The 11,924-nt window shown below is 39.3% G+C and overlaps 1 protein-coding gene across 1 annotated transcript; it reads left to right on the plus strand.

Annotated features, from left to right (window-relative positions):
* Window positions 1-4,953: 4,953 nt before the first annotated feature.
* On the plus strand, window positions 4,954-8,996 carry LOC146462393 (tetratricopeptide repeat protein 28-like). The gene is made up of 5 exons (XM_085085706.1): window positions 4,954-4,968; window positions 5,473-6,030; window positions 6,291-7,279; window positions 7,943-7,980; window positions 8,706-8,996. Exons 1-4 carry the CDS (start codon window positions 4,954-4,956, stop codon window positions 7,959-7,961), a joined length of 1,581 nt encoding a protein of 526 aa, XP_084941832.1. The 3' UTR covers window positions 7,962-7,980; window positions 8,706-8,996.
* The last annotated feature ends 2,928 nt before the right edge of the window (window positions 8,997-11,924 follow it).

The following is an 11,924-nucleotide window of genomic DNA, read 5'->3' on the forward strand; positions in this document are numbered from 1 at the left end:
CCGGGTTTACGCTGGGTGCATTGTTTCTAAGTGCCTGCCTCCCAGTGATTCTTGGTGCTGAGAGTGTAGCACCTATCTTGTCAGCCAGTCTAGAGGCGTCTTCAAACCGTTCATGGCATTCCTCTGTTCTGTTTGACCTCACTCTGTCAACTGCTTTAATAGTGTCGTCAATTATAGAATAAGCTTGGAGGACATCCTGGTCTTTCTTTTGAAGCTTGGCTGCAATGGGTTTGAGCGTTTTTAGGCTATTAAAGGTGAAAATGAATCCGTAGGTTTTCAGATTTGCCAAAAGGCCTTGTGCCTTGATTGTGGTCTATCTGTCCCATGTGAACGATGTCGAGGAAAATACTGCTTTGAAAGCAGAGGCGAGCAGACCACCAGAGGGTACCCCCTAAAAATTACAGTTTTGATTATACTTGGAATTTAGTTCGGCTTAATGCCAAAATGATTTTAAACCAATTAAATAATGCTATCCTGTCGATGCAAGAATTTAAGAGCGGCTTCCCACAAATATCGACCGAAATCAACTTTTGGTGGCACAAGTCAAAAAACCGATTTCGCTCATATTTTGCTCATAGCTAGACCCTAGTAAGAAACAAAACGGGCTGTAGTTAGTTTTTTCAAATACGGCTTCCTTACGCGTAAACATGCGAAAAACGATTTTCAACTCAGTTGAGCCAAAATCCGCTTCCCGCCGGACGGAATTTTCCTTAACTTTGGCCGGCCGCGTATCAATCCACAGTCTGTCACGGATCTTGAAATAACATCTATTGTTTTTCTAGGTCTTCTTCTTCTGTTCCACAGAAAAACATTCAAAACTTACGTTACTTTTATGCCCGAAACTGATCTAGAACAACATGCTATAAATGCAAATTTTTAACAACCGAATTTTCGAACTTAAATAAGGGCAAATTTTACCCATGGGCGATAACTTAGATTATCATAAAATGACTTTCTATGGCTTCACTGTGTACTTATTAATCATAATATCAAAACAAAGGTTTGGGTAAATTATTTTAAGTGACTCGCAGGGCTTCGAATTTATCACCTACCCTGTCGAAAATCTGGCATTCGCATTGTAAACAATGGCGTGACATAGCCGGGGACCGCGAACTACGAAAGCCAAAAATGCTTCAAAAACGTGCATTACTTTGAGACATTAAGGTAGGGAAACTAAGCCGATACCTTAATTAACAATCCAACATAAGATTTGGGCATCTTCTTCATCTATTCGTGCTCGATACAAGCATAATATTAGTGTGTCGACGACGAGTTCATTTTTAGTATTTCATGATCATTTCATGCACGATTTAACAAGAATTTAGCATCGAATTATTCATTAACCCGCACTGGGGTTATTTCTGTACTCTTACCCTCTGAATCAAGAAAACTTTGACAAAACAATCCAGTTTACGAATTAATAAACATTTCTATATTTTTCTAAGAAACAACTCGCAAGCTACACAGTTGCGTGACAACCATGAACCGGAAGTGTCACCATAAAGATTTCTATTCTTCTGCCATTATGATTTGAAATTGGGGATAAAGACGACTTTAAGCGACTAGTTTTCGTAACTAATGTCCGTTTGCTTCCATACTTTCGCACGCAAAATAAATACTCAGAAACGAGCACATTATATTCTTAGTCCAACAAAGCATTTTAAATGCCGTCAAATTTGGTCGGTATGTTAATTGTCCCCCTTAACTCATCCACACCTGATAAAGAGGAAACGACTTCTTTCTGGAGAGAAACGAAAAATAACTAAAACAGAACATTGTGTCAATGTCACGAAGTAGCAATAAGGACATGCTACGGCTCCTATACATTTGGTAATTCTGGGCGTTTTCCATTTACCAAGATACTCCAGAAATTCCGGTTGGGTTGTAAATGGAACATGCTTTTTTTGGTTCGCTCCACTGAAAAATTTCCGGAAAGAATGGAACTTGTAAAAAGGTAGTTCCGTTTTCCCGTTGGAAACTTTTCTCATGGAACTGCGTGTTCCATTTATGAGTTTCACAAGGTTTGACCAGTTCCAGGCTGTTCACGACCATATCTTCGGTAACGAAATATGGCGGCTTCTTCTACTCCCTCGGTGACTTTCCTATCCTCGAGTAGTACTTTATACGAATGCTCGGTGTGTCATGGCCTAACTCCAGATTTTCAAACGTTAATTAATCACAACTGTGCCATGTATGTCAATGGTAAGTAGTATTTATCGAAGGAAACATTACAACTCACCCTGGGGTTGTTTGAGTGTTCCGATTATTTCCCGCCTTGAAGCCTAAAATTTTGCATCTGTAATTAAACAAGGTCTTTTGTCATTCACCCTTTCACAGCAGCTGTTTCAAGTGCGTGTCGTTGAGGAGCTCTTCCTGTGGCTTGTACTTCTCTGCACAGAGCTTCAATGGTCCCTCAAATCATCCTGGAGTGGCTTTTAAATTCATCAATCGTATAAGCTTATCTATATCGCGGCAAAATATTTTCATAAAAACCTTGATTTTGCATGGTGAAGATCGCGTCTCATATAGGTTGCGATCGTCGCCAGGATAGGAATGTCATCATCATTTTTTGAATTCACGAGACTCTCTTCTTCCAAAGACCGACTCTACAATTTCGTTTAACCACAACAATTGTGCCGCCATTTTGTATTTTTTTGTGGGGAATACATCGGACGGAGAAGGAAATGGATGGAACATATGTTAAATGAAACACGTTCTTCACCGATAAACATTTCCCACCGAAATTCTCGGAATTTTTCGGAATCTTATGGTAAATGGAAAACGCCCGCTCTGTCTGCCTTCTCTTCTATTTATCTCGGAATACCGTAAACTGCCTCTTATAAGCCCTGGGGCCCGTTTCTCGAACGTCCCAGTAACTTACCGGGCCAGATAAGTGTCTTTCGTGATAAATGTTTCTCAAAAGATAAGCCCAAATCGTCATCGTCTTGATGTTTCCTGGCGTTGAAAACGTGGCCGAATGGGCAAGGATAAGCTGAACCTCGTTCCCTACATCTTGAAAACCATAACATGACTTGTGCTGGTCTATATTCTTTGTACAGGACAGCTATCTCTCTGGACCTTGTTCTATCTGCGATCAAACGAACATGGCTCACCAACTATCAACGTAAACGAACAGCAAACTTCCATGCTCGCCGTTTTGTTTACAGTTCCTTATTGTTTCTCTGGTGTAATAATAATTCAATTTGTTCATACGTCCAAAAAAGCAATGAGGACGTTCAAAAATCTAATTAGTTAATTACGTTCATCTTCACAAAAAGAATATTTCAGGATCAAAAAGCGCAACAAAACAACATTACTAATAACACGAGTATTGACCACTATCTTGGTTTCATTAAATTTGTTACGGCCTTTATTGTTATTACTTTTTTCCTTAGAAACGTTCAGAATTCTGTCTTGTTTTTTTTTTCGTTGTTTTTGTTGTCGTTGAGTGTGCGTGTGCTTTCTTTTGAAATTTAATAAATAAACTAAAACACGCAGTTTTTGCATCTATAATTCACTAATCGTGAGCTCTCATTTTCAGATGTATAAAAATTGGAAAACTCTATAGACAATGTTTTTAAAAACGGAGATGGACCCTTTATGCTATTTCTCTTCCCTTTTTTTATTTACAGAGATCTAAAAAACTCGCTCATGATCAACGGACGAGTGAAACAAACATTACTTCGAACGTATATTTCACGCAAACGATGCAGTTTAACATAACAGTCGAAACTTTTAATCAGGTTAATGTAGTTCCAATCTGCTGCGTTTTACCTATTTCTAGTTTAATTTATCCATGGCAGTGATAAAGAAAGAGGAAAATAAATTTGCCAATTATTTGTTTTAACACAATAATATTACACAATAACGAACTGGACTCCGCATCAGAGCGAACGGATACTCTGAAATTTCCAGTTATGAAACGCAGCCGAAATATATATTTGTCCGTAACGCTACCGAACTTTCGATCCAAAGATTTTTCTACTGCGAATGAAAAATGCTTTCTTTTAAATGTCGCTTCATTTTTTTTTTTCTAAAAGGAAAAAATATTTGTACCCGTGACAGTGTGTCACGCCATCTTTTTTACACTTCGATCGCCAAATCTCAAGAAAATGCTGATAAATCCGAAGCCTAGCGGGTCATTTATTTTCATTTACCCAGAGTTTTGTTTTTATATTATGATTAATAGGTATACAGTGAAGCCATAGAAAGTCATTATATGGAAATCTAAGTTATCGCCCGTGGGTAAAATTGGCAATGTTTTAGTGCTAAAATGTGGTTGCTGAAAATTGGCATTTATAACATGCTTTTCTAAACCTATTTCGGACGTAAAAGTAACTTAGGTTTTAAATGTTTTTCCGTGAAACAGAAGAAGAAGACCTAATAGAGCAATAAATGCCATTTGAAGGTTAGTAGCAGTCTGTGGATTGATACGCGACCCGTCGAAAGTTAAGGAAAATTCCATCCCGCCGAAAGCGGACTTTGAGCTCAACTGAGATAAAATCGTTTTTCGCATAATTACGCGAAAGGAAGCGGTATTTTGAAAAACTAACTACAGCTCAGTTTGTTTCTCACTAGGAACTACCTAAGAGCAAAATATGAACAAAATCGATTTTTTTGACTTGTGCCACCACTTGGTCGATATTTGTGGAAAGTCACTCTTAAGTCTCAAACAATTAGTAAAAAAAACAAACAAACAAACAAACAAACAAACAACAAAAAAAACCCAAACAAACAAATACGGGTCTAATTGGAGGGACACCCCGGGCCCTCCCCCTGTATCCGCCACTGAGGCGGGTACTGGCTGCAATCTGCCGGGTGCCAAAATACTAAGCATCTTCATGAAATCCCGTTTCAGTTCTCGTCTACGAGTGTACTTTGATTGTGATTCATTTAGACTTTTCATCCAGCCGGTAGAGTTTGTGTCCTAAACTAACTGCAATATATCTCGTAATGCCCAGTGCCAAAGTATTCATCCTCATTAAATTCCTTTGTTATTTCCTTGCATGACATCGATGAACCATGCCCTATGCACTTTCAACCAATATTTATCGAGCTCATTTAGAAATGTTACATGACTTCTTACGTTGGGAATTACGAAAAATGCAATATATATGATAAATATCACGTTAAGAACATGCGACAAGGAAACAATCTGTTTGAATTGAATATTTAGTAGAAAAGCCATATGTGAACCTAAGTAATTATTGCCACTCTCTTGGTGATTTTCAGATCGCTTTTAAGTACCATCAGCAAGCTCGTATCACCACCAAAGAAGTTGAAAGCAAAAGTTCAGAAGGAAGGGCATATATGAGCCTCGGTAATTCTTACCACTCTCTTGGTGATTTCAAGACAGCTAACAAGTTCCATCAGCAAGCTCTTAGTATCATTAAAGAAGTTGGGAACAAAGATTTAGAAGGGAGGGCATATACCAACCTCGGTGATTCTTACCTCTCTCTTGGTTATTTTAAGACAGCTATCGATTTCTATCAGCAAGCTTTTAGTATCAGTAAAGAAATTGGGAACAAAAATTTAGAAGGAAGCGTTTATGGGAGCCTCGGTTGTGCTTATTGCTCTCTTGCTGATTTTAAGACAGCTATCGAGTTCCAGCAGCAAGCTCTTAGAATCAGTAAAGAACTTGGGAACAAAGATTTAGAAGGAAGCGTTTATGCGAACCTCGGTAATGCTTACGACTCTCTTGGTGATGTTAAGACAGCTATCGAGTTCCACCAGCAAGCTGTTAGTATCATGAAAGAAGTTGGGAACAAAGGTTTAGAAGGAGACGTTTATATGAACCTGGGTAATTCTTACCACTCTCTTGGTGATTTTAAGACAGCTATCGAGTTACATCAGAAAGCTCTTAGAATCAGTAAAGAGGTTGAGAAGAAAGGTTTAGAAGGAAGCGTTTATGGGGGCCTCGGTTGTTCTTATTGCTCTCTTGGTGATTTAAAGACAGCTTTCGAGTTCCATCAGCAAGCTCTTAGAATCAGTAAAGAAGTTGGGGACAAAGATCTAGAAGGAAGCGTTTATGTGAACCTGGGTAATTCTTACCACTCTCTTGGTGATTTTAAGACAGCTATCGAGTTCCATCAGCAAGCTTTTAGCATCATAAAAGATATTGGGAACAAACGTTTAGAAGGAGACGTCTATATGAACCTCGGTCATGCTTACCTCTGTCTTGGTGATCTTAAGACAGCTATCGAGTTCCATCAGAAAGCTCTTAGAATCAGTAAAGAAGTTGGGAACAAAAATTTAGAAGGAACCGTTTATGTCACAAAACATACAAACAGATTGGAGTCTTTCAAAAAGTCATGTGTGAGAATCGCTCCTTGGATGGGCTAGCAGATGAAGAATCTGAAGGGGTTCCTTATCAAAATCGGGATGAAAAATCAAACACATCTGCAGAAGGCGAAGGCGATGCTTTAAAGGCGTTGTCTGATGTGGTCCTGGGACCGATTTTACATCTGCTACAAAGCGATGAAGTTATCGTTGTTCCTGATGGTCCACTATTTTTGGTTCCCTATGCTGCACTTCTGGACCAACATTTCAGGTACTTGTCTGAAACGCTCACAATTCGACTGGTTCCTACACTGACAAGTTTGAAACTAACGACAGAGTGTCCTCACGAGTACCACAGTACGTCTGGTGCACTGCTTGTTGGTGATCCATGGGTGGAAGGTATCCTTTACAGAGGACGTAAAATCCTGCAGCTTCCGGCTGCCAAAGAGGAGGTGGAAATGATCGGCGCTATTCTGAACATCAAACCTTTGACTGGAAAAGAGGCAACAAAACCTGAAGTGGTGAGCAGGCTAAACTCAGTGGCCTTGGTACACATTGCAGCCCATGGCCGTGCGGAAACTGGTGAAATTTTCTTGTGTCCTAATCCAACGATGGCCGAGAAAAAACTCAAACAGGAAGACTACCTTTTGACAATGGCTGATGTGTTAAAAGCCAAACTGCGAGCAAGATTGGTTGTCTTAAGCTGCTGCCATAGCGGCCGAGGGAAGATTAAGGCTGAGGGTGTGGTGGGTCTTGCCCGTGCTTTTTTGGGTGCCGGTGCTCGTTGTGTCCTTGCATCACTGTGGGCCATTAATGACGCAGCCACTCTGCAGTTTATGAGATACTTCTACGAGCATTTGGCGGAAGGACAACGTGCAAGTAAGGCTCTCCACCAGACCATGAAACAAATGCGGGAATCTGGCAACTTCAGTGACATTAAATACTGGGCTCCGTTTGTGCTGATCGGTGATGACGTCACATTGAGTTTTGGCCCCTTGAGGTAAGTTGTTTGGGCTTTATTGTAAACGTTACCTTTTAATATTTATTAAGTTAAAGGATTTCAAAACCTCTTAACCCTATCACCCTAGGTCCCCAAATTCGAAACGTAAAGGGTGTCTCAGGAAATACTGCTGAGCGGCTTTCATTCGCATGAATGGTGACTGCCCTTCATTAATAAATATTTGGTTTTATCAACAGAGTAAATAAGGTAATTTTGTAGCGGTAAAGAGATTCAAGTGCTGACATTTCGAGCGAAGGGCCAACACTGAAACGTCAGCACTCAAATCTCACTTTACGGTGGCCAAATTACGTCTCCAATTCTACCAGGGTAGTGGTAGACCAAGGTCATGAGCGGTACAATGTCATTGCTGCTCAAAGTCGTTGTGGGAGCTGGTGGCTGAGGATTGCAATTGAATCTTCGGCAATGCGTATGGAGAAGTGGATTCGTATAACAGGACCACGTGTGTGTGTCGTGAGAAGGGAAAAGTAGCTCAACTTGGCTGCCACTCTGGTATTATCCAGTGCTGTGAGCATTCGTAAGATTCTGGCAACACCCCGAAGCCGGTGTGGTGTCCTTGTTGCTGTCTACAGTTTGCCTCCATTAGGAAGTGTTTTATATTGTTAACGGATGGTCATATATGTGTCATTTTTTTTCTTCTTTCAGTAATGTTTCAGATCACTAAGAAATAGCTTTCGACGATGGTAAGTTGTAGTAATGTGAACTTTTCGTCCGTTATGTGTCATACAAGGGAATAAAATAGTGTTTATTGCTACAGTCCGAATTATCATCAAAAAATGATTCAGTCAAACCTGTAGTACTGCCTCGTATAAGCGGCCACTTTTACAACTTTGTAAATCCCGCCCACCGACAGTTGGAACGTCACAGAGCGACCGTGAACACTTTGGAGGCTGATAATTTGAAAATTTCTCTAGTTTTTACCCCGTGATAAGCGACCACTTGATACATGGTCTGAACTTAGCATGGAGGAAAATTCAATAATTCGCGATGTACAATTCCAATATGAAACTTTCTTTCACATTAGAACGTTTTGTTTCTGTCAACAAGAGTATGTTTGTTGTCCACTGTGCAACTCAGATTTACGGGAACTCTTAATTAATTTATGCATTGAAGTGTTAGGGGTGGGCTCAGTCTGTATGCAAACGGGGCCCTGAACATAACACTTCCCTAAAATGACCTCCTCGGTATATTTTTTTGGGATTATTCAACTGTATTTAGATTTTCACTAAGGCTATATCCCCCGGGTGGGAGAGGAGGGAGGGGGTGGGGTGTACTTTCTGGATTTTTGCATGGGGGTGTGCCACTGGGACTTTGAAACCTTTACCCTATGTCAAACCATGTTTCCTGGTTTGTTATACTTTGATTACACATGTCAACATATAATCGTGCGATGTCTGTTACTTTTCAGAACTGCCAGGCAAAACAATCCGATAATCCAAAGGATATTACAGGAAACTTAAACATCCGCTATGATGGTAGCGACATTCCTAGCGTTGGATGATATATATAATGATAATGAAAGATTACAAAGATCCGCAGTTGTTGTGTTACCAAAGGCAAATTTTTTTACCCGCCCAACAAGCTAGTTATAGAGCCTGTTGTGAAATATATTTTGACCGTGTCATTGTTCGAGATAATCAATTATAGAAAGCAAGACTGATCGTTACAGTAGTAGAAAAGACGAAAACAAAGAAGTTGACCAGAGATATCAGCTTTATGTACATGGGTGAATACGTTTTTCTTGAATTCTATGTCAATGTCACTAAGATAAGTTAAGGGTGTAAATGATTTATAATATATAAATATGAATATACGAAACATAAATTTCAACTGCGGGTGAAAGATTAAATAGAAGCAAGACCCTCGTAGTTATTTACGCTACTTAAGCCGCTTTCTGTGAGGGTCTTCGTATTCATTTATTCATCCTCCACGGGTATATTACGAACTCACAATATGTGATCAGCTCCCAGTTGGCTTGATAGCTAAGTTGGTAGTTCACTATAGCTACACCTGTATCGCAGAGGTTATGGGTTCGAATCCCTTTCAAGCGTGAATTTGTTTTAGCCTTTCTTTTCGCAACTTTTTAAGTTGCGTAAATAACTTCGAGGGCCTTTCTTCTATTTAATAACTTTATGATATAGTCAAGCACAGGATAAAATACCGGTTATCCAAAGGAAACATGTGGGCAATCCAAATAGGAAATGATGTCGTTACCGTAAAGCAATCAGATTGCGCCCCAGATCGGCAAAATCCTGCTGCTCCAACAGATAATGTACATATGCAGTAGTTGAGCAACAACTGTAAGTTTAACTCGATCGCTGAAACTTATGTAAGTGTACTTGTATTTTCTTTTTTGCAAAGGTATGGTTGCTTTTGTATTGTTATTAAATAGTTACATTAATCGAGGCCTAAGCTGGAAATTTTTCACAAGAGAGCAGTTTTGATTCTTCGTTAATCTGGCCTTATTAACTTGACTTTAGGCCTCTTATGCTGTGGAAAATACAGACCAAAGCAAAGGGTGGTGGAGAAAAAGTTCATAATTTCATACTAGCTCGAAACTTTCTTGGCTTGCAAAAGACGCCGCTCGTCATTTTTCAGTTTGAAAAAACACCGTTCGCCAGCCTTTGCCTTTTATATATTACACTGAAAACTGTAAAGTATTGTATCAGTTAAAAAACGTGTTTGTCAGTGGTTATTTATTCCTCAGTGAAGAATAAAAAGATGAGCAAGTTAAAGCAAAACCTAACAGTACTGAAGAACCGGCCAGTAGCACGACATTTTGCAAGAGTGTCATTTTGTGAATTCGGGTGATGATTGGTAGATTGCGAGACAAAATTTTAGTGAATTTAGACTACAGAGCGGAAGCCTTAGGGATTATACATTAATAGTTAATTATAAACCTATTTATATGTCCTCGTTTATGTATGTACGTTTTGGTATGAAATGGCCTGATGCTGGAGGCTCAGGGCCAATACAAGCCTTACGGGTGTTCCTCACATCGCTGAAACGTAGTCGTTAGTTAGTGGAGTCGTTTATTTTTTTACATATACAACTCCGTTAAAAGACTGTGTGGGATACTAGACCAAAATTTGCTAAATGAAGAAACGTATTCACATAATTATATAAAGAATAATAAACGTAGGGTGGATAAGCAGGGAGTTTCTCCACGCCGAAAAGTCCTGAGTGATTTGATACTTCTACTCTCTACTTGTACGTACTGGCTCCTGCTTATACATCCTTTGTTGCCCATTCCCGCAAATATCATAAGAGAAGTGAATCAGTTAAATTTTAAATTCCTAACAAAGCGGATACGCGCGGGCTCTGGAGACGAGTTTGGCTCGTCCTGGGCACTGGGCTCTGATGTAATCTTCAAGTACTCAGGCCCACCACATCCCTTATCATGAAAACAAATGAAGGAACGTTCGAAACGTTACACGGAGATTGACTTCTTGGGCGAAGGACAGGTAAATGCGATAATATCTGAGGTCATTGGTCGGTCCAACAGTTGTATATTCTAAAAGAGATAATTTTTGGGCAGCTTGCGACGGTGTATAAAGCCGAAGATCAGGAAACTCATTCCTGATTGTAGCAGTGAAAAAGGTAAGCTACATGGAAGTACTTCCATCCCGGTTAAATTCACATTCAAACCTGTAGTATTTTGTAAAGTGGACTACCAGGAGCACACAAAAATTTCCGAGAACGTCTACAGCTCATGTGATGATTTGCAGATTATATCTTGTTTGGGATCGCACATGTTTCGCCTTGACACAATCTCGAACAGGAATTTCTTCGCCATGAACTCACTGATTTCCTCTTTTTAAGCAACCGAGTATTCCTTTAATAGAAGTTGTTCTTTTGAGAACCTGTGTTATCCTTCCAAGAACCACAAACTGCCACCTTGAAAATCCACGCATGAGAGATCCGGCAGCTATTTTGAATTTAACACAAGGTCTTCCGTACGAATAAAGCCAACTGAGACCTCGTAAACCTTCGGCATTCCGAACCTTTACGGAAAATGGACTTACTTTTTACTTTCGTACTTACTTACTTACTTACTTACTTACTTACTTACTTACTTACTTACTTACTTACTTACTTACTTACTTACTTACTTTCTTACTTACTTTCTTACTTACACTACACGATGACAAAGTAGGTTTGAGCTTTTACAAAGCTGAAACCGCAAAAATTGGTTGTGATCTGGACGAGTAGAAAGGTGACATAACACTTGATCTTTTCAAATTTGGGGTTACATCTCACTCCCTAGTTAGAGTTATTTTATTTAAGGCATATAAAACAATACAAAACTTGTTATATCAGTAGATTTTGTTCAAGAACAAGAATTTTATAATTCTCCGGTAAAAATAGCGTACAAACAATAATTTTTTGAAACATGTCATCTTGTCCTTGCGTGACCACTGGAATTTTTTGAAAAAATATGTCAAAAGTTTCTTATGTGTTTTATTCCGTCAAAGGCTGGCTTTGAAATTCCCCAAGCTGAATTTTTTTTATGTTGCAGTACAAGCATAGAGCTTTTCTTTAGTGTAACTTTCATTGTAAATTTTGATGTACCAGGAAAAGATTTTTGTCCGCAAAGTTTCCACAATTTCAAGTGTCAACAAAAATG

This window comes from Pavona decussata, unplaced genomic scaffold (genome assembly GCF_977016875.1).
Source record: "Pavona decussata unplaced genomic scaffold, jaPavDecu1.1 SCAFFOLD_189, whole genome shotgun sequence".
Classification (NCBI taxonomy): Eukaryota; Metazoa; Cnidaria; class Anthozoa; order Scleractinia; family Agariciidae; genus Pavona; species Pavona decussata.